This window comes from Salvelinus alpinus, chromosome 34 (assembly GCF_045679555.1).
Source record: "Salvelinus alpinus chromosome 34, SLU_Salpinus.1, whole genome shotgun sequence".
Classification (NCBI taxonomy): domain Eukaryota; kingdom Metazoa; phylum Chordata; class Actinopteri; order Salmoniformes; family Salmonidae; genus Salvelinus; species Salvelinus alpinus.
This window is the reverse complement of record NC_092119.1, coordinates 6,579,683-6,606,228: the sequence shown is the minus strand read 5'-3', so window position 1 is coordinate 6,606,228 and position 26,546 is coordinate 6,579,683. Positions and strand designations below refer to the sequence as shown.

Here is a 26,546-nt window from a genome sequence, read left to right as displayed (position 1 = left end):
TAATCAGTGTAGATGAAGGGGAGGAGACGGGTTAAATCCACTTTAATCGGTGTAGATGAAGGGGAGGAGACGGGTTAAATCCACTTTAATCGGTGTAGATGAAGGGGAGGAGACGGGTTAAATCCACTTTAATCGGTGTAGATGAAGGGGAGGAGACGGGTTAAATCCACTTTAATCGGTGTAGATGAAGGGGAGGAGACGGGTTAAATCCACTTTAATCGGTGTAGATGAAGGGGAGGAGACGGGTTAAATCCACTTTAATCGGTGTAGATGAAGGGGAGGAGACGGGTTAAATCCACTTTAATCGGTGTAGATGAAGGGGAGGAGACGGGTTAAATCCACTTTAATCGGTGTAGATGACGGGTTAAATCCACTTTAATCGGTGTAGATGAAGGGGAGGAGACGGGTTAAATCCACTTTAATCGGTGTAGATGAAGGGGAGGAGACGGGTTAAATCCACTTTAATCGGTGTAGATGAAGGGGAGGAGACGGGTTAAATCCACTTTAATCGGTGTAGATGAAGGGGAGGAGACGGGTTAAATCCACTTTAATCGGTGTAGATGAAGGGGAGGAGACGGGTTAAATCCACTTTAATCGGTGTAGATGAAGGGGAGGAGACGGGTTAAATCCACTTTAATCGGTGTAGATGAAGGGGAGGAGACGGGTTAAAGAAGGATTGTTAAGCTTTGATACCATAGAGATGTGTATGTGCCATTCACCCCCATGTTATACTATCTGTTGTGGGGACTTTTGGGGATGTTAGGTTCCCTACAAGGATAGAAGAACACACACACACAGACACGCACACAAGACACACACACACAGACACACACACACAGGCTTACGCCTACACATAAACAGTTGAAAGGCTATAGAGTGAAGAGTAGCCTGCAGCTAGACCAGTGGGCTGTCTATTTAACAACACACCCTCTGGGTAAGGCTGTCTATTTAACAACACACCCTCTGGGTAAGGCTGTCTGTTTAACAACACACCCTCTGGGTAAGGCTGTCTATTTAACAACACACCCTCTGGGTAAGGCTGTCTATTTAACAACACACCCTCTGGGTAAGGCTGTCTATTTAACAACACACCCTCTGGGTAAGGCTGTCTATTTAACAACACACCCTCTGGGTAAGGCTGTCTGTTTAACAACACACCCTCTGGGTAAGGCTGTCTATTTAACAACACACCCTCTGGGTAAGGCTGTCTATTTAAAATACACACCCTCTGGGTAAGGCTGTCTGTTTAAAATACACACCCTCTGGGTAAGGCTGTCTGTTTAAAATACACACCCTCTTACACACCCTCTGGGTAAGGCTGTCTGTTTAAAACACACCCTCTGGGTAAGGCTGTCTGTTTAAAATACACACCCTCTGGGTAAGGCTGTCTGTTTAAAATACACACCCTCTTACACAACCTCTGGGTAAGGCTGTCTGTTTAAAACACACCCTCTGGGTAAGGCTGTCTGTTTAAAATACACACCCTCTTACACACCCTCTGGGTAAGGCTGTCTGTTTAAAACACACCCTCTGGGTAAGGCTGTCTGTTTAAAACACACCCTCTGGGTAAGGCTGTCTGTTTAAAACACACCCTCTGGGTAAGGCTGTCTATTTAAAATACACACCCTCTGGGTAAGGCTGTCTGTTTAAAATACACACCCTCTTACACACACTCTGGGTAAGGCTGTCTGTTTAAAACACACCCTCTGGGTAAGGCTGTCTGTTTAAAACACACCCTCTGGGTAAGGCTGTCTGTTTAAAACACACCCTCTGGGTAAGGCTGTCTGTTTAAAATACACACCCTCTGGGTAAGGCTGTCTGTTTAAAATACACACCCTCTTACACACCCTCTGGGTAAGGCTGTCTGTTTAAAACACACCCCCTCTTACACACCCTCTGGGTAAGGCTGTCTGTTTAAAACACACCCTCTGGGTAAGGCTGTCTGTTTAAAACACACCCTCTGGGTAAGGCTGTCTGTTTAAAATACACACCCTCTGGGTAAGGCTGTCTGTTTAAAACACACCCTCTGGGTAAGGCTGTCTGTTTAACAACACACCCTCTGGGTAAGGCTGTCTGTTTAAAAACACACCCTCTGGGTAAGGCTGTCTGTTTAACAACACACCCTCTGGGTAAGGCTGTCTGTTTAACAACACACCCTCTGGGTAAGGCTGTCTGTCTAACAACACACCCTCTGGGTAAGGCTGTCTGTTTAACAACACACCCTCTGGGTAAGGCTGTCTGTTTAACAACACACCCTCTGGGTAAGGCTGTCTGTTTAACAACACACCCTCTGGGTAAGGCTGTCTGTCTAACAACACACCCTCTGGGTAAGGCTGTCTGTTTAACAACACACCCTCTGGGTAAGGCTGTCTGTTTAACAACACACCCTCTGGGTAAGGCTGTCTGTTTAACAACACACCCTCTGGGTAAGGCTGTCTGTTTAACAACACACCCTCTGGGTAAGGCTGTCTGTTTAAATACACACCCTCTGGGTAAGGCTGTCTGTTTAAAATACACACCCTCTGGGTAAGGCTGTCTGTTTAAATACACACCCTCTGGGTAAGGCTGTCTGTTTAAAATACACACCCTCTGGGTAAGGCTGTCTGTTTAAAATACACACCCTCTGGGTAAGGCTGTCTGTTTAAAATACACACCCTCTGGGTAAGGCTGTCTGTTTAAAAACACACCCTCTGGGTAAGGCTGTCTATTTAACAACACACCCTCTGGGTAAGGCTGTCTGTTTAACAACACACCCTCTGGGTAAGGCTGTCTATTTAACAACACACCCTCTGGGTAAGGCTGTCTCTAAGTAGTGGACTGTTTGATGAGGGGCCCAGTGTGACGATGGGCCCAGTGTGACGATGGGCCCAGTGTGACGATGGGCCCAGTGTGACGATGGGCCCAGTGTGACGATGGGCCCAGTGTGACGATGGGCCCAGTGTGACGATGGGCCCAGTGTGACGATGGGCCCAGTGTGACGATGGGCCCAGTGTGACGATGGGCCCAGTGTGACGATGGACCCAGTGTGACGATGGGTGAGGGATGTAGAGAATTTGTCAGCGTTAGTGTGTTGACACGAGAGCATCTCATACCCTCTCACCCGTTGAAATCCCCAGCTCCCTGGGAAGCCTGCAAGGGATCCATCGCTTTGATTGTCTCAGAGCCCCGGCCCCTCCCCCAGCCCCAACGCTATGCAACAGTACGGTGTGATAAGCGGTCGGCACGGCGTCCCTCAGGCACTAGTCTGCTTGGTGATTAGGGGGGTTGCCCCCGCACCATTGGTTGTTAGGGCCGTGTAGGGAGGAGCAGTCACCTATAGGAGCACACAGAATATTGAGGAGAGAGAGAGACGGGGGGGGGGTAAACTAGAATGTTGAGGAGAGAGATAGACGGGGGGGGATCAACTAGAATGTTGAGGAGAGATATAGACGGGGGGGGTCAACTAGAATGTTGAGGAGAGATATAGACGGGGGGATCAACTAGAATGTTGAGGAGAGAGATAGACGGGGGGGGATCAACTAGAATGTTGAGGAGAGATATAGACGGGGGGGGTCAACTAGCATGTTGAGGAGAGAGATAGACGGGGGGGGGATCAACTAGAAGGTTGAGGAGAGAGAGAGACGGGGAGGGGATCAACTAGATTGTTGAGGAGAGAGAGAGACGGGGAGGGGATCAACTAGAATGTTGAGGAGAGAGAGAGACGGGGAGGGGATCAACTAGAATGTTGAGGAGAGAGAGAGATGGGGAGGGGATCAACTAGAATGTTGAGGAGAGAGAGAGACGGGGAGGGGATCAACTAGAATGTTGAGGAGAGAGAGAGACGGGGAGGGGATCAACTAGAATGTTGAGGAGAGAGAGAGACGGGGAGGGGATCAACTAGAATGTTGAGGAGAGAGAGACGGGGAGGGGATCAACTGAATGTTGAGGAGAGAGAGACGGGGAAGGGATCAACTAGAATGTTGAGGAGAGAGAGAGACGGGGGGATCAACTAGAATGTTGAGGAGAGAGAGAGACGGGGGGGATCAACTAGAATGTTGAGGAGAGAGAGAGACGGGGGGGATCAACTAGAATGTTGAGGAGAGAGAGACGGGGAGGGGATCAACTAGAATGTTGAGGAGAGAGAGAGACGGGGGGATCAACTAGAATGTTGAGGAGAGAGAGAGACGGGGGGGATCAACTAGAATGTTGAGGAGAGAGAGAGACGGGGGGATCAACTAGAATGTTGAGGAGAGAGAGAGACGGGGGGATCAATTAGAATGTTGAGGAGAGAGAGAGACGGGGAGGGGATCAACTAGAATGTTGAGGAGAGAGAGACGGGGAGGGGATCAACTAGAATGTTGAGGAGAGAGAGAGACGGGGGGATCAACTAGAATGTTGAGGAGAGAGAGAGACGGGGGGATCAACTAGAATGTTGAGGAGAGAGAGACGGGGAGGGGATCAACTAGAATGTTGAGGAGAGAGAGACGGGGAAGGGATCAACTAGAATGTTGAGGAGAGAGAGAGACGGGGGGATCAACTAGAATGTTGAGGAGAGAGAGAGACGGGGGGGATCAACTAGAATGTTGAGGAGAGAGAGAGACGGGGGGGATCAACTAGAATGTTGAGGAGAGAGAGACGGGGAGGGGATCAACTAGAATGTTGAGGAGAGAGAGAGACGGGGAGGGGATCAACTAGAATGTTGAGGAGAGAGAGAGACGGGGGGGATCAACTAGAATGTTGAGGAGAGAGAGACGGGGAGGGGATCAACTAGAATGTTGAGGAGAGAGAGACGGGGAGGGGATCAACTAGAATGTTGAGGAGAGAGAGAGACGGGGAGGGGATCAACTAGAATGTTGAGGAGAGAGAGAGACGGGGAGGGGATCAACTAGAATGTTGAGGAGAGAGAGAGACGGGGGGATCAATTAGAATGTTGAGGAGAGAGAGAGACGGGGAGGGGATCAACTAGAATGTTGAGGAGAGAGAGAGACGGGGAGGTGATCAACTAGAATGTTGAGGAGAGAGAGAGACGGGGGGATCAATTAGAATGTTGAGGAGAGAGACGGGGAGGGGATCAACTAGAATGTTGAGGAGAGAGAGAGACGGGGGGATCAACTAGAATGTTGAGGAGAGAGAGAGACGGGGGGATCAATTAGAATGTTGAGGAGAGAGAGAGACGGGGAGGGGATCAACTAGAATGTTGAGGAGAGAGAGACGGGGAGGGGATCAACTAGAATGTTGAGGAGAGAGAGAGACGGGGGGATCAACTAGAATGTTGAGGAGAGAGAGAGACGGGGGGATCAACTAGAATGTTGAGGAGAGAGAGACGGGGAGGGGATCAACTAGAATGTTGAGGAGAGAGAGACGGGGAAGGGATCAACTAGAATGTTGAGGAGAGAGAGAGACGGGGGGATCAACTAGAATGTTGAGGAGAGAGAGAGACGGGGGGATCAACTAGAATGTTGAGGAGAGAGAGAGACGGGGGGGATCAACTAGAATGTTGAGGAGAGAGAGACGGGGAGGGGATCAACTAGAATGTTGAGGAGAGAGAGAGACGGGGGGGATCAACTAGAATGTTGAGGAGAGAGAGAGACGGGGGGGATCAACTAGAATGTTGAGGAGAGAGAGACGGGGAGGGGATCAACTAGAATGTTGAGGAGAGAGAGACGGGGAGGGGATCAACTAGAATGTTGAGGAGAGAGAGAGACGGGGAGGGGATCAACTAGAATGTTGAGGAGAGAGAGAGACGGGGAGGGGATCAACTAGAATGTTGAGGAGAGAGAGAGACGGGGGGATCAATTAGAATGTTGAGGAGAGAGAGAGACGGGGAGGGGATCAACTAGAATGTTGAGGAGAGAGAGAGACGGGGAGGGGATCAACTAGAATGTTGAGGAGAGAGACGGGGAGGGGATCAACTAGAATGTTGAGGAGAGAGAGAGACGGGGAGGGGATCAACTAGAATGTTGAGGAGAGAGAGAGACGGGGGGATCAACTAGAATGTTGAGGAGAGAGAGAGACGGGGAGGGGATCAACTAGAATGTTGAGGAGAGAGAGACGGGGAGGGGATCAACTAGAATGTTGAGGAGAGAGAGAGACGGGGGGATCAACTAGAATGTTGAGGAGAGAGAGAGACGGGGGGGATCAACTAGAATGTTGAGGAGAGAGAGAGACGGGGGGGATCAACTAGAATGTTGAGGAGAGAGAGACGGGGAGGGGATCAACTAGAATGTTGAGAGAGAGAGAGACGGGGGGATCAACTAGAATGTTGAGGAGAGAGAGAGACGGGGGGATCAACTAGAATGTTGAGGAGAGAGAGAGACGGGGGGATCAACTAGAATGTTGAGGAGAGAGAGAGACGGGGGGGATCAACTAGAATGTTGAGGAGAGAGAGAGACGGGGGGGATCAACTAGAATGTTGAGGAGAGAGAGACGGGGAGGGGATCAACTAGAATGTTGAGAGAGAGAGAGACGGGGGGATCAACTAGAATGTTGAGGAGAGAGAGAGACGGGGGGATCAACTAGAATGTTGAGGAGAGAGAGAGACGGGGGGATCAACTAGAATGTTGAGGAGAGAGAGAGACGGGGGGATCAATTAGAATGTTGAGGAGAGAGAGAGACGGGGAGGGGATCAACTAGAATGTTGAGGAGAGAGAGACGGGGAGGGGATCAACTAGAATGTTGAGGAGAGAGAGAGACGGGGGGATCAACTAGAATGTTGAGGAGAGAGAGAGACGGGGGGATCAACTAGAATGTTGAGGAGAGAGAGACGGGGAGGGGATCAACTAGAATGTTGAGGAGAGAGAGACGGGGAAGGGATCAACTAGAATGTTGAGGAGAGAGAGAGACGGGGGGATCAACTAGAATGTTGAGGAGAGAGAGAGACGGGGGGGGGGATCAACTAGAATGTTGAGGAGAGAGAGAGACGGGGGGGATCAACTAGAATGTTGAGGAGAGAGAGACGGGGAGGGGATCAACTAGAATGTTGAGGAGAGAGAGAGACGGGGGGATCAATTAGAATGTTGAGGAGAGAGAGAGACGGGGAGGGGATCAACTAGAATGTTGAGGAGAGAGAGAGACGGGGGGATCAATTAGAATGTTGAGGAGAGAGAGAGACGGGGAGGGGATCAACTAGAATGTTGAGGAGTTAGAGAGACGGGGAGGGGATCAACTAGAATGTTGAGGAGAGAGAGAGACGGGGGGGATCAACTAGAATGTTGAGGAGAGAGAGACGGGGGATCAACTAGAATGTTGAGGAGAGAGAGAGACGGGGAGGTGATCAACTAGAATGTTGAGGAGAGAGAGAGACGGGGAGGTGATCAACTAGAATGTTGAGGAGAGAGAGAGACGGGGAAGGGATCAACTAGAATGTTGAGGAGAGAGAGACGGGGAGGGGATCAACTAGAATGTTGAGGAGAGAGAGACGGGGAAGGGATCAACTAGAATGTTGAGGAGAGAGAGAGACGGGGGGATCAACTAGAATGTTGAGGAGAGAGAGAGACGGGGGGATCAACTAGAATGTTGAGGAGAGAGAGAGACGGGGAGGGGATCAACTAGAATGTTGAGGAGAGAGAGACGGGGGATCAACTAGAATGTTGAGGAGAGAGAGAGACGGGGAGGTGATCAACTAGAATGTTGAGGAGAGAGAGAGACGGGGAGGTGATCAACTAGAATGTTGAGGAGAGAGAGAGACGGGGAAGGGATCAACTAGAATGTTGAGGAGAGAGAGACGGGGAGGGGATCAACTAGAATGTTGAGGAGAGAGAGACGGGGAAGGGATCAACTAGAATGTTGAGGAGAGAGAGAGACGGGGGGATCAACTAGAATGTTGAGGAGAGAGAGAGACGGGGGGATCAACTAGAATGTTGAGGAGAGAGAGAGACGGGGAGGGGATCAACTAGAATGTTGAGGAGAGAGAGAGACGGGGGGATCAACTAGAATGTTGAGGAGAGAGAGAGACGGGGGGGATCAACTAGAATGTTGAGGAGAGAGAGAGACGGGGGGGATCAACTAGATGGCATTGTCTGTAGAAATGAGCTGTCACTTCAAAAGAGAGCGATGTCGGGGGGAGGAAGAGGGATGAATGCCGGTGTGGAGTGAGTCATGTGAGGGGGGTCGGAAGGGAGGGAGGTGGTGAGTGGGATTAGGATGAGGTAATGCTTTAGCCCAGGGATGATGTCATCCCACAGCCCAGGGATGATGTCATCCCACAACAGAACCCCCCCCCCCCCCCTCCCAAAACACACACTTTGTGACCTAAAATGTGTTTCCATTCTATATTCTATTTTCTCTAACCCCTTAACCCTGACCTTAACTCCTAATTCTAGCCTTAACCTTAACCCTAATCTAAACCTAACCCTAATCTTAACCTAAGCCTAACCCTAAACCTAACCACAAATCCCTTACCCTAAACCTAATTGTGACCCTAAAACGAACCCCTAAGCTTAAAATAGCCTTTGCCCTCATGGGGATGTGGGAAATCTCCTCACGAGGGACAATGTTCCTTGTTTTACTGTCCTTGTGGGGAATTTTGGGGATTTCAGGTCCCCAGGAATATAGATAGTAACACTCACTCTGACATGTGGATGTTTTTCATCTGTACATAAGAGCCTGATGAGATCAGTGGTGAGGTGCTGATGAGATCAGTGGTGTTTTCCCTCCGTCCCGTCCCCCCCCCCCAGGTGCTGATGAGATCAGTGGTGTTTTCCCTCTGCCCCCCCCCCCCCCCCCCAGGTGCTGATGAGATCAGTGGTGTTTTCCCTCTGCCCCTCCCCCCCCCCCCAGGTGCTGATGAGATCAGTGGTGTTTTCCCTCCGTCCCCCCCCCCCAGGTGCTGATGAGATCAGTGGTGTTTTCCCTCCGTCCCCCGTCCCCCAGGTGCTGATGAGATCAGTGGTGTTTTCCCTCCGCCCCCCCCCCACCCCCTCCCCCCCCCAGGTGCTGATTAGATCAGTGGTGTTTTCTCTCTGTCCCCCCCCCAGGTGCTTGTATTTTGTTACTAACTGGTGTCCCTGTTTCTCCAAGTGTTGAATAAATGCTATATTTTCTGCCTCCGTCTCCAGGTGTTTGGGAATAAGATGTTCATCCCGTCGTTGGACGGAGCGTTGTTCCAGTGGAATAGAGACAGAGAGAGCATGGAAGCTGTCCCCTTCAGTGTCGAGTCTCTCCTGGAGTCGTCCTTTCGCATCGGGGAAGACACGGTCCTGGTGGGGGGCAAGAGTCTCACGAGCTACGGTCTGGGAGCCTACAGCGGCAAGGTGAGGGGTCAGGTCCTGGTGGGGGGGGGCAAGAGTCTCACGAGCTACGGTCTGGGAGCCTACAGCGGCAAGGTGAGGGGTCAGAGGTTAGGTCCTGGTGGGGGGGGGAAAGAGTCTCACGAGCTACGGTCTGGGAGCCTACAGCGGCAAGGTGAGGGGTCAGAGGTTAGGTCCTGGTGGGGGGGCAAGAGTCTCACGAGCTACGGTCTGGGAGCCTACAGCGGCAAGGTGAGGGGTCAGAGGTTAGGTCCTGGTGGGGGGGGCAAGAGTCTCACGAGCTACGGTCTGGGAGCCTACAGCGGCAAGGTGAGAGGTCAGGTCCTGGTGGGGGGGAAAGAGTCTCACGAGCTACGGTCTGGAAGCCTACAGCGGCAAGGTGAGAGGTCAGGTCCTGGTGGGGGGGCAAGAGTCTCACGAGCTACGGTCTGGGAGCCTACAGCGGCAAGGTGAGGGGTCAGAGGTTAGGTCCTGGTGGGGGGGGGGGGCAAGAGTCTCACGAGCTACGGTCTGGGAGCCTACAGCGGCAAGGTGAGAGGTCAGGTCCTGGTGGGGGGGCAAGAGTCTCACGAGCTACGGTCTGGGAGCCTACAGTGGCAAGGTGAGGGGTCAGAGGTTAGGTCCTGGTGGGGGGGGCAAGAGTCTCACGAGCTACGGTCTGGGAGCCTACAGCGGCAAGGTGAGGGGTTAGGTCCTGGTGGGGGGGGCAAGAGTCTCACGAGCTACGGTCTGGGAGCCTACAGCGGCAAGGTGAGGGGTCAGAGGTTAGGTCCTGGTGGGGGGGCAAGAGTCTCACGAGCTACGGTCTGGGAGCCTACAGCGGCAAGGTGAGAGGTCAGAGGTTAGGTCCTGGTGGGGGGGCAAGAGTCTCACGAGCTACGGTCTGGGAGCCTACAGCGGCAAGGTGAGGGGTCAGAGGTTAGGTCCTGGTGGGGGGGCAAGAGTCTCACGAGCTACGGTCTGGGAGCCTACAGCGGCAAGGTGAGGGGTCAGAGGTTAGGTCCTGGTGGGGGGGGGGGGCAAGAGTCTCACGAGCTACGGTCTGGGAGCCTACAGCGGCAAGGTGAGGGGTCAGAGGTTAGGTCCTGGTGGGGGGGCAAGAGTCTCACGAGCTACGGTCTGGGAGCCTACAGCGTCAAGGTGAGGGGTCAGGTCCTGGTGGGGGGGGGGCAAGAGTCTCACGAGCTACGGTCTGGGAGCCTACAGCGGCAAGGTGAGGGGTCAGAGGTTAGGTCCTGGTGGGGGGGGGGGCAAGAGTCTCACGAGCTACGGTCTGGGAGCCTACAGCGGCAAGGTGAGCGGTCAGAGGTTAGGTCCTGGTGGGGGGGGCAAGAGTCTCACGAGCTACGGTCTGGGAGCCTACAGCGCAAGGTGAGAGGTCAGGTCCTGGTGGGGGGGGAAAGAGTCTCACGAGCTACGGTCTGGGAGCCTACAGCGGCAAGGTGAGGGGTCAGAGGTTAGGTCCTGGTGGGGGGGAAAGAGTCTCACGAGCTACGGTCTGGGAGCCTACAGCGGCAAGGTGAGGGGTCAGGTCCTGGTGGGGGGGTGCAAGAGTCTCACGAGCTACGTTCTGGGAGCCTACAGCGGCAAGGTGAGGGGTCAGAGGTTAGGTCCTGGTGGGGGGGGGGGCAAGAGTCTCACGAGCTACGGTCTGGGAGCCTACAGCGGCAAGGTGAGGGGTCAGAGGTTAGGTCCTGGTGGGGGGGGGGGGCAAGAGTCTCACGAGCTACGGTCTGGGAGCCTACAGCGGCAAGGTGAGGGGTCAGAGGTTAGGACCTGGTGGGGGGGCAAGAGTCTCACGAGCTACGGTCTGGGAGCCTACAGCGGCAAGGTGAGGGGTCAGGTCCTGGTGGGGGGGGGCAAGAGTCTCACGAGCTACGGTCTGGGAGCCTACAGCGGCAAGGTGAGGGGTCAGAGGTTAGGTCCTGGTGGGGGGGGGGGGCAAGAGTCTCACGAGCAACGGTCTGGGAGCCTACAGCGGCAAGGTGAGGGGTCAGAGGTTAGGTCCTGGTGGGGGGGGCAAGAGTCTCACGAGCTACGGTCTGGGAGCCTACAGCGGCAAGGTGAGGGGTCAGAGGTTAGGTCCTGGTGGGGGGAGGGCAAGAGTCTCACGAGCTACGGTCTGGGAGCCTACAGCGGCAAGGTGAGGGGTCAGAGGTTAGGTCCTGGTGGGGGGAGCCAAGAGTCTCACGAGCTACGGTCTGGGAGCCTACAGCGGCAAGGTGAGGGGTCAGAGGTTAGGTCCTGGTGGGGGGGGCCAAGAGTCTCACGAGCTACGGTCTGGGAGCCTACAGCGGCAAGGTGAGGGGTCAGAGGTTAGGTCCTGGTGGGGGGGCCAAGAGTCTCACGAGCTACGGTCTGGGAGCCTACAGCGGCAAGGTGAGGGGTCAGAGGTTAGGTCCTGGTGGGGGGGCAAGAGTCTCACGAGCTACGGTCTGGGAGCCTACAGCGGCAAGGTGAGGGGTCAGAGGTTAGGTCCTGGTGGGGGGGGCAAGAGTCTCACGAGCTAAGGTCTGGGAGCCTACAGCGGCAAGGTGAGAGGTCAGGTCCTGGTGGGGGGGAAAGAGTCTCACGAGCTACGGTCTGGAAGCCTACAGCGGCAAGGTGAGAGGTCAGGTCCTGGTGGGGGGGCAAGAGTCTCACGAGCTACGGTCTGGGAGCCTACAGCGGCAAGGTGAGGGGTCAGAGGTTAGGTCCTGGTGGGGGGGGGGGCAAGAGTCTCACGAGCTACGGTCTGGGAGCCTACAGCGGCAAGGTGAGAGGTCAGGTCCTGGTGGGGGGGCAAGAGTCTCACGAGCTACGGTCTGGGAGCCTACAGCGGCAAGGTGAGGGGTCAGAGGTTAGGTCCTGGTGGGGGGGGCAAGAGTCTCACGAGCTACGGTCTGGGAGCCTACAGCGGCAAGGTGAGGGGTTAGGTCCTGGTGGGGGGGGCAAGAGTCTCACGAGCTACGGTCTGGGAGCCTACAGCGGCAAGGTGAGGGGTCAGAGGTTAGGTCCTGGTGGGGGGGCAAGAGTCTCACGAGCTACGGTCTGGGAGCCTACAGCGGCAAGGTGAGAGGTCAGAGGTTAGGTCCTGGTGGGGGGGCAAGAGTCTCACGAGCTACGGTCTGGGAGCCTACAGCGGCAAGGTGAGGGGTCAGAGGTTAGGTCCTGGTGGGGGGGCAAGAGTCTCACGAGCTACGGTCTGGGAGCCTACAGCGGCAAGGTGAGGGGTCAGAGGTTAGGTCCTGGTGGGGGGGCAAGAGTCTCACGAGCTACGGTCTGGGAGCCTACAGCGGCAAGGTGAGAGGTCAGAGGTTAGGTCCTGGTGGGGGGGGGCAAGAGTCTCACGAGCTACGGTCTGGGAGCCTACAGCGGCAAGGTGAGAGGTCAGAGGTTAGGTCCTGGTGGGGGGGCAAGAGTCTCACGAGCTACGGTCTGGGAGCCTACAGCGGCAAGGTGAGGGGTCAGAGGTTAGGTCCTGGTGGGGGGGCAAGAGTCTCACGAGCTACGGTCTGGGAGCCTACAGCGGCAAGGTGAGGGGTCAGAGGTTAGGTCCTGGTGGGGGGGCAAGAGTCTCACGAGCTACGGTCTGGGAGCCTACAGCGGCAAGGTGAGAGGTCAGAGGTTAGGTCCTGGGGGGGGGGGGGGCAAGAGTCTCACGAGCTACGGTCTGGGAGCCTACAGCGGCAAGGTGAGAGGTTAGGTCCTGGTGGGGGGGCAAGAGTCTCACGAGCTACGGTCTGGGAGCCTACAGCGGCAAGGTGAGGGGTCAGAGGTTAGGTCCTGGTGGGGGGGGCAAGAGTCTCACGAGCTACGGTCTGGGAGCCTACAGCGGCAAGGTGAGGGGTTAGGTCCTGGTGGGGAGGGCAAGAGTCTCACGAGCTACGGTCTGGGAGCCTACAGCGGCAAGGTGAGGGGTCAGAGGTTAGGTCCTGGAAGTTGGCAGATTGGCGGTACCATGACCACATCTTTCCATAGTGGTCAAACCGTTCGGACGCTGCAGATGTTTTGGCGAGACTGATTTTCTGTTTGTCTCCTGGTCTGACAAACCCCGCTGCAGCTCGGCCACCTTCCACCGCAGGTGCTGAAGGCCGACATAGGAGCATGCAGTGGATTAAGACGCAGCCCATGCAAAAATAACTGGATATTTCTACTTTAAACAAACATATTTTAATGGATTTATTTATTATGCTATTAAAATATTCAATATAGCCGGGGCCTCATCTCTCTCAGCTTGTGCTAGGAGCCGGGGCCCCATCTCTCTCAGCTTGTGCTAGGAGCCACATCTCTCTCAGCTTGTGCTAGGAGCCCCATCTCTCTCAGCTTGTGCTAGGAGCCACATCTCTCTCAGCTTGTGCTAGGAGCCACATCTCTCTCAGCTTGTGCTAGGAGCCACATCTCTCTCAGCTTGTGCTAGGAGCCTCATCTCTCTCAGCTTGTGCTAGGAGCCTCATCTCTCTCAGCTTGTGCTAGGAGCCGGGGCCACATCTCTCTCAGCTTGTGCTAGGAGCCACATCTCTCTCAGCTTGTGCTAGGAGCCACATCTCTCTCAGCTTGTGCTAGGAGCCGGGGCCACATCTCTCTCAGCTTGTGCTAGGAGCCACATCTCTCTCAGCTTGTGCTAGGAGCCACATCTCTCTCAGCTTGTGCTAGGAGCCACATCTCTCTCAGCTTGTGCTAGGAGCCACATCTCTCTCAGCTTGTGCTAGGAGCCACATCTCTCTCAGCTTGTGCTAGGAGCCTCATCTCTCTCAGCTTGTGCTAGGAGCCTCATCTCTCTCAGCTTGTGCTAGGAGCCTCATCTCTCTCAGCTTGTAATAGAAGCCGGGGTCCCATCTCTCTCAGCTTGTGCTAGGAGCCGGGGCCCCATCTCTCTCAGCTTGTGCTAGGAGCCACATCTCTCAAAGCTTGTGCTAGGAGCCGGGGCCCCATCTCTCTCAGCTTGTGCTAGGAGCCGGGGCCCCATCTCTCTCAGCTTGTGCTAGGAGCCACATCTCTCTCAGCTTGTGCTAGGAGCCTCTTCTCTCTCAGCTTGTGCTAGGAGCCGGGGCCCCATCTCTCTCAGCTTGTGCTAGGAGCCACATCTCTCTCAGCTTGTGCTAGGAGCCACATCTCTCTCAGCTTGTGCTAGGAGCCGGGGCCCCATCTCTCTCAGCTTGTGCTAGGAGCCGGGGCCCCATCTCTCTCAGCTTGTGCTAGGAGCCACATCTCTCAGCTTGTGCTAGGAGCCGGGGCCACATCTTTCTCAGCTTGTGCTAGGAGCCACATCTCTCTCAGCTTGTGCTAGGAGCCACATCTCTCTCAGCTTGTGCTAGGAGCCACATCTCTCTCAGCTTGTGCTAGGAGCCACATCTCTCAGCTTGTGCTAGGAGCCACATCTCTCTCAGCTTGTGCTAGGAGCCACATCTCTCTCAGCTTGTGCTAGGAGCCACATCTCTCTCAGCTTGTGCTAGGAGCCACATCTCTCTCAGCTTGTGCTAGGAGCCACATCTCTCTCAGCTTGTGCTAGGAGCCACATCTCTCTCAGCTTGTGCTAGGAGCCACATCTCTCTCAGCTTGTGCTAGGAGCCTCATCTCTCTCAGCTTGTGCTAGGAGCCTCATCTCTCTCAGCTTGTGCTAGGAGCCGGGGCCCCATCTCTCTCAGCTTGTGCTAGGAGCCGGGGCCCCATCTCTCTCAGCTTGTGCTAGGAGCCACATCTCTCTCAGCTTGTGCTAGGAGCCGGGGCCCCATCTCTCTCAGCTTGTGCTAGGAGCCACATCTCTCTCAGCTTGTGCTAGGAGCCTCTTCTCTCTCAGCTTGTGCTAGGAGCCGGGGCCCCATCTCTCTCAGCTTGTGCTAGGAGCCACATCTCTCTCAGCTTGTGCTAGGAGCCGGGGCCCCATCTCTCTCAGCTTGTGCTAGGAGCCGGGGCCCCATCTCTCTCAGCTTGTGCTAGGAGCCACATCTCTCTCAGCTTGTGCTAGGAGCCGGGGCCCCATCTCTCTCAGCTTGTGCTAGGAGCCGGGGCCACATCTCTCTCAGCTTGTGCTAGGAGCCACATCTCTCTCAGCTTGTGCTAGGAGCCGGGGCCCCATCTCTCTCAGCTTGTGCTAGGAGCCGGGGCCACATCTCTCTCAGCTTGTGCTAGGAGCCACATCTCTCTCAGCTTGTGCTAGGAGCCGGGGCCCCATCTCTCCCAGCTTGTGCTAGTAGCCACATCTCTCTCAGCTTGTGCTAGGAGCCTCATCTCTCTCAGCTTGTGCTAGGAGCCGGGGCCCCATCTCTCTCAGCTTGTGCTAGGAGCCGGGGCCCCATCTCTCTCAGCTTGTGCTAGGAGCCACATGTCTCTCAGCTTGTGCTAGGAGCCGGGGCCACATCTCTCTCAGCTTGTGCTAGGAGCCACATCTCTCTCAGCTTGTGCTAGCAGCCGGGGCCACATCTCTCTCAGCTTGTGCTAGGAGCCACATCTCTCTCAGCTTGTGCTAGGAGCCACATCTCTCTCAGCTTGTGCTAGGAGCCTCATCTCTCTCAGCTTGTGCTAGGAGCCTCATCTCTCTCAGCTTGTGCTAGGAGCCTCATCTCTCTCAGCTTGTGCTAGGAGCCTCATCTCTCTCAGCTTGTGCTAGGAGCCTCATCTCTCTCAGCTTGTGCCAGGAGCCGGGGCCCCATCTCTCTCAGCTTGTGCTAGGAGCCACATCTCTCTCAGCTTGTGCTAGGAGCCGGGGCCCCATCTCTCTCAGCTTGTGCTAGGAGCCACATCTCTCTCAGCTTGTGCTAGGAGCCTCCTCTCTCTCAGCTTGTGCTAGGAGCCGGGGCCCCATCTCTCTCAGCTTGTGCTAGGAGCCACATCTCTCTCAGCTTGTGCTAGGAGCCACATCTCTCTCAGCTTGTGCTAGGAGCCGGGGCCCCATCTCTCTCAGCTTGTGCTAGGAGCCGGGGCCCCATCTCTCTCAGCTTGTGCTAGGAGCCACATCTCTCTCAGCTTGTGCTAGGAGCCGGGGCCCCATCTCTCTCAGCTTGTGCTAGGAGCCGGGGCCACATCTCTCTCAGCTTGTGCTAGGAGCCACATCTCTCTCAGCTTGTGCTAGGAGCCACATCTCTCTCAGCTTGTGCTAGGAGCCACATCTCTCTCAGCTTGTGCTAGGAGCCACATCTCTCTCAGCTTGTGCTAGGAGCCACATCTCTCTCAGCTTGTGCTAGGAGCCACATCTCTCTCAGCTTGTGCTAGGAGCCACATCTCTCTCAGCTTGTGCTAGGAGCCACATCTCTCTCAGCTTGTGCTAGGAGCCACATCTCTCTCAGCTTGTGCTAGGAGCCTCATCTCTCTCAGCTTGTGCTAGGAGCCTCATCTCTCTCAGCTTGTGCTAGGAGCCGGGGCCCCATCTCTCTCAGCTTGTGCTAGGAGCCACATCTCTCTCAGCTTGTGCTAGGAGCTGGGGCCCCATCTCTCTCAGCTTGTGCTAGGAGCCGGGTCCCCATCTCTCTCAGCTTGTGCTAGGAGCCACATCTCTCTCAGCTTGTGCTAGGAGCCTCTTCTCTCTCAGCTTGTGCTAGGAGCCGGGGCCCCATCTCTCTCAGCTTGTGCTAGGAGCCACATCTCTCTCAGCTTGTGCTAGGAGCCACATCTCTCTCAGCTTGTGCTAGGAGCCGGGGCCCCATCTCTCTCAGCTTGTGCTAGGAGCCACATCTCTCTCAGCTTGTGCTAGGAGCCGGGGCCCCATCTCTCTCAGCTTGTGCTAGGAGCCGGGGCCACATCTCTCTCAGTTTGTGCTAGGAGCCACATCTCTCTCAGCTTGTGCTAGGAGCCGGGGCCCCATCTCTCTCAGCTTGTGCTAGGAGCCGGGGCCACATCTCTCTCAGCTTGTGCTAGGAGCCACATCTCTCTCAGCTTGTGCTAGGAGCCGGGGCCCCGTCTCTCCCAGCTTGTGCTAGGAGCCACATCTCTCTCAGCTTGTGCTAGGAGCCTCATCTCTCTCAGCTTGTGCTAGGAGCCGGGGCCCCATCTCTCTCAGCTTGTGCTAGGAGCCGGGGCCCCATCTCTCTCAGCTTGTGCTAGGAGCCACATGTCTCTCAGCTTGTGCTAGGAGCCGGGGCCACATCTCTCTCAGCTTGTGCTAGGAGCCACATCTCTCTCAGCTTGTGCTAGCAGCCGGGGCCACATCTCTCTCAGCTTGTGCTAGGAGCCACATCTCTCTCAGCTTGTGCTAGGAGCCACATGTCTCTCAGCTTGTGCTAGGAGCCGGGGCCACATCTCTCTCAGCTTGTGCTAGGAGCCACATCTCTCTCAGCTTGTTCTAGCAGCCGGGGCCACATCTCTCTCAGCTTGTGCTAGGAGCCACATCTCTCTCAGCTTGTGCTAGCAGCCGGGGCCCCATCTCTCTCAGCTTGTGCTAGGAGCCACATCTCTCTCAGCTTGTGCTAGGAGCCGGGGCCACATCTCTCTCAGCTTGTGCTAGGAGCCACATCTCTCTCAGCTTGTGCTAGGAGCCGGGGCCACATCTCTCTCAGCTTGTGCTAGGAGCCGGGGCCCCATCTCTCTCAGCTTGTGCTAGGAGCCGGGGCCACATCTCTCTCAGCTTGTGCTAGGAGCCGGGGCCCCATCTCTCTCAGCTTGTGCTAGGAGCCACATCTCTCTCAGCTTGTGCTAGGAGCCGGGGCCCCATCTCTCTCAGCTTGTGCTAGGAGCCGGGGCCACATCTCTCTCAGCTTGTGCTAGGAGCCGGGGCCCCATCTCTCTCAGCTTGTGCTAGGAGCCACATCTCTCTCAGCTTGTGCTAGGAGCCGGGGCCCCATCTCTCTCAGCTTGTGCTAGGAGCCACATCTCTCTCAGCTTGTGCTAGGAGCCTCATCTCTCTCAGCTTGTGCTAGGAGCCGGGGCCCCATCTCTCTCAGCTTGTGCTAGGAGCCGGGGCCCCATCTCTCTCAGCTTGTGCTAGGAGCCGGGGCCCCATCTCTCTCAGCTTGTGCTAGGAGCCACATCTCTCTCAGCTTGTGCTAGGAGCCGGGGCCACATCTCTCTCGGCTTGTGCTAGGAGCCACATCTCTCTCAGCTTGTGCTAGGAGCCGGGGCCACATCTCTCTCAGCTTGTGCTAGGAGCCGGGGCCCCATCTCTCTCAGCTTGTGCTAGGAGCCCCATCTCTCTCAGCTTGTGCTAGGAGCCGGGGCCCCATCTCTCTCAGCTTGTGCTAGGAGTCGGGGCCACATCTCTCTCAGCTTGTGCTAGGAGCCACATCTCTCTCAGCTTGTGCTAGGAGCCGGGGCCACATCTCTCTCAGCTTGTGCTAGGAGCCAGGTCCACATCTCTCTCAGCTTGTGCTAGGAGCCGGGGCCACATCTCTCTCAGCTTGTGCTAGGAGCCTCATCTCTCTCAGCTTGTGCTAGGAGCCGGGGCCCCATCTCTCTCGGCTTGTGCTAGGAGCCACATCTCTCTCAGCTTGTGCTAGGAGCCGGGGCCCCATCTCTCTCGGCTTGTGCTAGGAGCCTCATCTCTCTCAGCTTGTGCTAGGAGCCGGGGCCACATCTCTCTCAGCTTGTGCTAGGAGCCTCATCTCTCTCAGCTTGTGCTAGGAGCCGGGGCCCCATCTCTCTCAGCTTGTGCTAGGAGCCGGGGCCACATCTCTCTCAGCTTGTGCTAGGAGCCTCATCTCTCTCAGCTTGTGCTAGGAGCCGGGGCCACATCTCTCTCAGCTTGTGCTAGGAGCCTCATCTCTCTCAGCTTGTGCTAGGAGCCGGGGCCCCATCTCTCTCAGCTTGTGCTAGGAGCCGGGGCCACATCTCTCTCAGCTTGTGCTAGGAGCCGGGGCCCCATCTCTCTCAGCTTGTGCTAGGAGCCACATCTCTCTCAGCTTGTGCTAGGAGCCGGGGCCCCATCTCTCTCAGCTTGTGCTAGGAGCCGGGGCCACATCTCTCTCAGCTTGTGCTAGGAGCCGGGGCCCCATCTCTCTCAGCTTGTGCTAGGAGCCACATCTCTCTCAGCTTGTGCTAGGAGCCGGGGCCCCATCTCTCTCAGCTTGTGCTAGGAGCCACATCTCTCTCAGCTTGTGCTAGGAGCCTCATCTCTCTCAGCTTGTGCTAGGAGCCGGGGCCCCATCTCTCTCAGCTTGTGCTAGGACCCGGGGCCCCATCTCTCTCAGCTTGTGCTAGGAGCCGGGGCCCCATCTCTCTCAGCTTGTGCTAGGAGCCACATCTCTCTCAGCTTGTGCTAGGAGCCGGGGCCACATCTCTCTCGGCTTGTGCTAGGAGCCACATCTCTCTCAGCTTGTGCTAGGAGCCGGGGCCACATCTCTCTCAGCTTGTGCTAGGAGCCGGGGCCCCATCTCTCTCAGCTTGTGCTAGGAGCCCCATCTCTCTCAGCTTGTGCTAGGAGCCGGGGGCCCCATCTCTCTCAGCTTGTGCTAGGAGTCGGGGCCACATCTCTCTCAGCTTGTGCTAGGAGCCGGGGCCACATCTCTCTCAGCTTGTGCTAGGAGCCAGGTCCACATCTCTCTCAGCTTGTGCTAGGAGCCGGGGCCACATCTCTCTCAGCTTGTGCTAGGAGCCTCATCTCTCTCAGCTTGTGCTAGGAGCCGGGGCCCCATCTCTCTCGGCTTGTGCTAGGAGCCACATCTCTCTCAGCTTGTGCTAGGAGCCGGGGCCCCATCTCTCTCAGCTTGTGCTAGGAGCCTCATCTCTCTCAGCTTGTGCTAGGAGCCGGGGCCACATCTCTCTCAGCTTGTGCTAGGAGCCTCATCTCTCTCAGCTTGTGCTAGGAGCCGGGGCCCCATCTCTCTCAGCTTGTGCTAGGAGCCGGGGCCACATCTCTCTCAGCTTGTGCTAGGAGCCTCATCTCTCTCAGCTTGTGCTAGGAGCCTCATCTCTCTCAGCTTGTGCTAGGAGCCGGGGCCCCATCTCTCTCAGCTTGTGCTAGGAGCCGGGGCCACATCTCTCTCAGCTTGTGCTAGGAGCCTCATCTCTCTCAGCTTGTGCTAGGCGTTTTCACAACATCATGTTCAACAAGGATACCTAACATTGACATGTAAAACAATGTTGTAGGCTGATTTGAGCATTTCACTTTAAACAGGATATCTTTGTCCTTCTCTTTCCTGTCCCCTCTCCTCTTGTCTCTCTCTCCCACCCTTCTGTTCTGCCCCTCTCCTCTTGTCCTTCTCTTTCTCTCTCTCCCTCCCTTCTCTCCTGTCTCCTCTCTTCTTGTCTCTCTCCCTCCCTTCTCTCCTGTCTCCTCTCTTCTTGTCTCTCTCCCTCCCTTCTCTCCTGTCTCCTCTCCTTGTCTCTCTCCCTCCCTTCCCTCCTGTCCCCTCTCCTCTTTCTCTCTCTCCCTCCCTTCTCTCCTGTCTCCTCTCCCTCCCTTCTCTCCTGTCTCCTCTCTTCTTGTCTCTCTCCCTCCCTTCTCTCCTGTCTCCTCTCCTCTTGTCCCTCTCTCTCCTGTCTCCTCTCTTCTTGTCTCTCTCCCTCCCTTCTCTTCTGCCCCTCTCCTCTTGTCCTTCTCTCTCTTTCTTTCTCTTTCTCCCCCCCTTCCTTCCGTCCTGTTCCCTCTCCTCTGTCTTAGCTGAGGTATATCTGCTCAGCAGTTGGCTGCAGCCGCTGGGGGGAGGAGGAAACCGAGCCGGAGGATGTGTTGCTGCTGCAGAGAACCCAGCAGACCGTCAGGGCCGTCCGACCACGCTCCGGCTTGGAGAAGTGAGTCTCAACTATCACAAATCCCATCCACCTGACTATCCTACCCCTACCATCTTTATAACACAACCCCTATATGTCCTGTCCTATATTGACCTTATATCAGTAGTAGTAGTTAGTTACGTAGTTAGCGGTATTCTAGCTAACAGTGTTCTGATGTTCTCTCTCTCTAGGTGGAACTGTAACATTCTGGTTCTCTCTCTCCAGGTGGAACTTCAGCGTGGGGAGCTTTGAGCTGAGGTTTGTTCCCGACAAACAGCTGACCAGCAACTTCCTGGAGGGAGAGATGGCGAGCGGCGAGGCCATGTGGAAGGAGGAGCAGAGGAGCAGTGGGCAGAAGGTTATCATGGAGGAGACCACAGACAACCACAGACACACAACCGCAGACACGCACACTGACACACCTGGGTCTGGGACACCAGACCTAGTCATCAAGGTGTCGGTTCCTGACTGGAAGGTGATGGCCTTCAGCACCCAGCCTGGAGGAAAGCTGGTCTGGGAACAGCAGGTAATTATACATCTATAACACCTATTAACAGTCCTGGAGGAAAGCTGGTCTGGGAACAGCAGGTAATTATACATCTATAACACCTATTAACAGTCCTGGAGGAAAGCTGGTCTGGGAACAGCAGGTAATTATACATCTATAACACCTATTAACAGTCCTGGAAGACAGCTGGTCTGGGAACAGCAGGTAATTATACATCTATAACACCTATTAACAGTCCTGGAAGACAGCTGGTCTGGGAACAGCAGGTAATTATACATCTATAACACCTATTAACAGTCCTGGAAGACAGCTGGTCTGGGAACAGCAGGTAATTATACATCTATAACACCTATTAACAGTCCTGGAGGAAAGCTGGTCTGGGAACAGCAGGTAATTATACATCTATAACACCTATTAACAGTCCTGGAAGACAGCTGGTCTGGGAACAGCTTATACCGCCCTCTGTTCTTCATCATCATTACGCTATTGTTCTAAATGAAATCACCCTCTTCACCCTCCTCATCATCCAGTTCATTGAAGTCACATGTTCCATTATGAGTTTATATCTGGTTTCTCTCTCCCATTCATCCACTGACCACAGCAAAGCATATTTTCATTTGAAGTTTATTATGTTACTCGTTTTCTGCTCAGTAGCCAGAGCATTGCTGCCTCGCGCCTGGCCATGTGATGACTGCATGGACAGCACGGTTTTTGTTTTGTGTGGAAAAAGTGACAAAAGGGAGTCTCATAGAAACGGCAGATTATGCCATTTCAGATTCTATACAGAAATCACAATGTTTTACCTGCATGTGACCCGAAGGAGGATTTGATAAAGCGATGCTCCTTTCCCTGCATCTATCAATTACAATATGCAGTTATCTATTCATGGACAATTTGACAACTGGTAATGTTGTCACTCATCAGATCATTGTCCATTTCATCTTGTCCATAGGCTAAAACTCTCTTAAAATGTGTGATATTAGTTTCCCGTTTAGTTCAGGTGTTGTTTCAAAAGGCTGACTGGTATTGTTTGTTTCCCGCTCATCACCTTGGATCGAGTCAAGGATATGTTTTGCATTATTCTGAAGGCCCACTGCAACACACAGCATGTTGTCACTTCCCTTTACAACACATGTGATTGGTAATAGAGCTACAGTAGATACAACAGTCTTGAGACAGCTTCTTTTTACACGGTAAAACGTGAAAGAGAACGGTATCAACCCGCAAGGCGCGCTTGTCAAATTATTACCCTGAACGCCAACGCTGAGAAATGGGCATAACACCAATTCATCATTACACATATTGTCGTTCTAAATGAAATAGTCTTCTTCACCCTCGTCATTCAGTTAGGTCTGATTTACAGTACATTACATTGTGAAGTAACTTGCACAGTTATCGCCCATGCCGTCCATTTCCCATTCAGTGGGCTGACATCGTTTGCCTTCGCTACACAGAGTCAAGGATATGTTTGTTATTATTGTAAAGGCCACACAGCATGTTTAGATGTGTCTACAATACATCAAATACATCTGATTATTAATTGAGCTCTAGTAAATTCAGGAACAGTCAGGGAAGGAGCAAGACATGGCAGATCTTTTCAAACGTCAGTGGCTTTTGGCCTATGGCGGTTCTAGTGTTAGTTTTACAACCTAGCCTGACTATGGCGGTTCTAGTGTTAGTTTTACAACCTAGCCTGACTATGGCGGTTCTAGTGTTAGTTTTACAACCTAGCCTGACTATGGCGGTTCTCGTGATAGTTTTCCAACCTAGCCTGACTATGGCGGTTCTAGTGTTAGTTTTCCAACCTAGCCTGACTATGGGGGTTCTAGTGTTAGTTTTCCAACCTAGCCTGACTTTGGCGGTTCTCGTGTTAGTTTTCCAACCTAGCCTGACTATGGCGGTTCTCGTGTTAGTTTTCCAACCTAGCCTGACTATGGCGGTTCTCGTGTTAGTTTTCCAACCTAGCCTGACTATGGCGGTTCTCGTGTTAGTTTTACAAACCTAGCCTGACTATGGCGGTTCTCGTGTTAGTTTTACAACCTAGCCTGACTATGGCGGTTCTCGTGTTAGTTTTACAACCTAGCCTGACTATGGCGGTTCTCGTGTTAGTTTTACAACCTAGCCTGACTATGGCGGGTTCTCGTGTTAGTTTTACAACCTAGCCTGATCCCAGATGTATTTGTTCTGTCTTGAGACCTCCTATGGTCATTGTCAAGACAGCACAAACAGGTCTGTGACCAGGCTATCTCCAACCTCTCTTTTCAGTGTTCAGCATAGTATTGACACACGTTTCCCCTGTAGTTCTGCACGCCCATAGCCTCTGCCTGGTTGGTCGGCGGGGGGAAGGTAACGCCCATCAGCCTGTTTGATGACACGCCTTACAGCAGTCGTCCTGACGCGGAGGAGCAGGAGGAGGAGGACGAGGACATTATGGAGGCGGCTCGGGGAGCTACTGAGTCCAGCGTATACCTGGGTATGTAAACCCTAACCTCTGACCCCTAAACCAGACACGAACACCAGACACCATAGGCCTACACAGTCACTACGGGGGAGGCACGTGGAGCTACTGAGTCCAGCGTATACCTGGGTAACCAAACACGATAGGTAACAGACATCAGACTATCACAGACACTGTACCGTCAGTCACTTAATGTATCTGTACCTGCAGTAGATCAGAATACAGTCTCAAGGTAGACATCCTGTTATCAGCTGCTGCCAGACTACCAGATGGTTCTCAGGGGATTGGCTTTCTCACATAGCTGGAGATGCTTTTAAATAATGAAGACCGTGTGTCTGACTGTCAGTGCTAAGCCTCTCCCCCAGGTCCTGTGATTGGTTGTCAGTGCTAAGCCTCTCCCCCAGGTCCTGTGATTGGTTGTCAGTCCTAAGCCTCTCCCCCAGGTCCTGTGGTTGGTTGTCAGTGCTAAGCCTCTCCCCCAGGTCCTGTGGTTGGTTGTCAGTGCTAAGCCTCTCCCCCAGGTCCTGTGGTTGGTTGTCAGTCCTAAGCCTCTCCCCCAGGTCCTGTGGTTGGTTGTCAGTGCTAAGCCTCTCCCCCAGGTCCTGTGGTTGGTTGTCAGTGCTAAGCCTCTCCCCCAGGTCCTGTGATTGGTTGTCAGTGCTAAGCCTCTCCCCCAGGTCCTGTGATTGGTTGTCAGTGCTAAGCCTCTCCCCCAGGTCCTGTGATTGGTTGTCAGTGCTAAGCCTCTCCCCCAGGTCCTGTGATTGGTTGTCAGTATCAGTGTCTAACCTTCTCCCTTCCCAGGTATGTATCAGGGCCAGCTGTACCTGCAGTCGTCCGTCAAGATCTCAGAGAAGTTCCCATCTAAAGCCCTAAACGGGCCCGGCCCAAACCCGGACAACATCCCTACCATCAGATGGAAACCCCTCATACGTAAGTACTTCTATGAGTATATCATTACCATAACGTTAATGACTGAGAGAACCACACTCTATCCATGTTCCCTTAAATAGATACATATACTGTTATCTATCTGGAGTGATGTCCAGCCTGTTGTCTGGAGTTACAGTGTGTCCAGCCTGCTGTCTGGAGTTACAGTGTGTCCAGCCTGTTGTCTGGAGTTACAGTGATGTCCAGCCTGCTGTCTGGAGTTACAGTGTGTCTGGAGTTACAGTGTGTCCAGCCTGCTGTCTGGAGTTACAGTGTGTCCAGCCTGCTGTCTGGAGTTACAGTGTGTCCAGCCTGCTGTCTGGAGTTACAGTGATGTCCAGCCTGTTGTCTGGAGTTACAGTGTGTCCAGCCTGTTGTCTGGAGTTACAGTGTGTCCAGCCTGCTGTCTGGAGTTACAGTGATGTCCAGCCTGCTGTCTGGAGTTACAGTGTGTCCAGCCTGCTGTCTGGAGTTACAGTGTGTCCAGCCTGCTGTCTGGAGTTACAGTGTGTCCAGCCTGCTGTCTGGAGTTACAGTGTGTCCAGCCTGCTGTCTGGAGTTACAGTGTGTCCAGCCTGCTGTCTGGAGTTACAGTGTGTCCAGCCTGCTGTCTGGAGTTACAGTGTGTCCGGCCTGCTGTCTGGAGTTACAGTGTGTCCAGCCTGTTGTCTGGAGTTACAGTGTGTCCAGCCTGTTGTCTGGAGTTACAGTGTGTCCAGCCTGTTGTCTGGAGTTACAGTGATGTCCAACCTGCTGTCTGGAGTTACAGTGTGTCCGGCCTGCTGTCTGGAGTTACAGTGTGTCCGGCCTGCTGTCTGGAGTTACAGTGTGTCCGGCCTGCTGTCTGGAGTTACAGTGTGTCCGGCCTGCTGTCTGCAGTTACAGTGTGTCCGGCCTGCTGTCTGGAGTTACAGTGTGTCCGGCCTGCTGGGTGGAGTTACAGTGTGTTTGGCCTGCTGTCTGGAGTTACAGTGTGTTTGGCCTGCTGTCTGGAGTTACAGTGTGTCCGGCCTGCTGTCTGGAGTTATTGTGTGTCCGGCCTGCTGTCTGGAGTTACAGTGTGTCCAGCCTGCTGTCTGGAGTTACAGTGTGTCCGGCCTGCTGTCTGGAGTTACAGTGTGTCCAGCCTGCTGTCTGGAGTTACAGTGATGTCCAGCCTGCTGTCTGGAGTTACAGTGTGTCCGGCCTGCTGTCTGGAGTTACAGTGTGTCCGGCCTGCTGTCTGGAGTTACAGTGTGTCCAGCCTGCTGTCTGGAGTGATGTCCAGCCTGCTGTCTGGAGTTACAGTGTGTCTGGAGTTACAGTGTGTCCAGCCTGCTGTCTGGAGTTACAGTGTGTCCAGCCTGCTGTCTGGAGTTACAGTGTGTCCAGCCTGTTGTCTGGAGTTACAGTGTGTCCAGCCTGTTGTCTGGAGTTACAGTGTGTCCAGCCTGCTGTCTGGAGTTACAGTGATGTCCAGCCTGTTGTCTGGAGTTACAGTGATGTCCAACCTGCTGTCTGGAGTTACAGTGTGTCCGGCCTGCTGTCTGGAGTTACAGTGTGTCCGGCCTGCTGTCTGGAGTTACAGTGTGTCCGGCCTGCTGTCTGGAGTTACAGTGTGTCCGGCCTGCTGTCTGCAGTTACAGTGTGTCCGGCCTGCTGTCTGGAGTTACAGTGTGTCCGGCCTGCTGGGTGGAGTTACAGTGTGTTTGGCCTGCTGTCTGGAGTTACAGTGTGTTTGGCCTGCTGTCTGGAGTTACAGTGTGTCCGGCCTGCTGTCTGGAGTTATTGTGTGTCCGGCCTGCTGTCTGGAGTTACAGTGTGT

General features: G+C 54.3%; 1 protein-coding gene across 3 annotated transcripts in view; it reads left to right on the top strand.

Moving 5' to 3' along the window:
- The window catches only part of eif2ak3 (eukaryotic translation initiation factor 2-alpha kinase 3), a 113,090-nt gene that overhangs the window by 36,482 nt on the left and 50,062 nt on the right, over window positions 1-26,546 (top strand). For all 3 annotated transcript variants that reach the window (XR_011672564.1, XM_071382128.1, XM_071382129.1), the window contains exons 3-7: window positions 9,036-9,230; window positions 20,737-20,867; window positions 21,072-21,372; window positions 23,656-23,827; window positions 24,617-24,745. Coding sequence is in view for 2 of the 3 variants with exons in the window: in XM_071382128.1 (XP_071238229.1) it covers window positions 9,036-9,230; window positions 20,737-20,867; window positions 21,072-21,372; window positions 23,656-23,827; window positions 24,617-24,745 (928 nt within the window). In the remaining variant the exon portion in view is untranslated. The remainder of the gene's footprint in view (window positions 1-9,035; window positions 9,231-20,736; window positions 20,868-21,071; window positions 21,373-23,655; window positions 23,828-24,616; window positions 24,746-26,546) is intronic.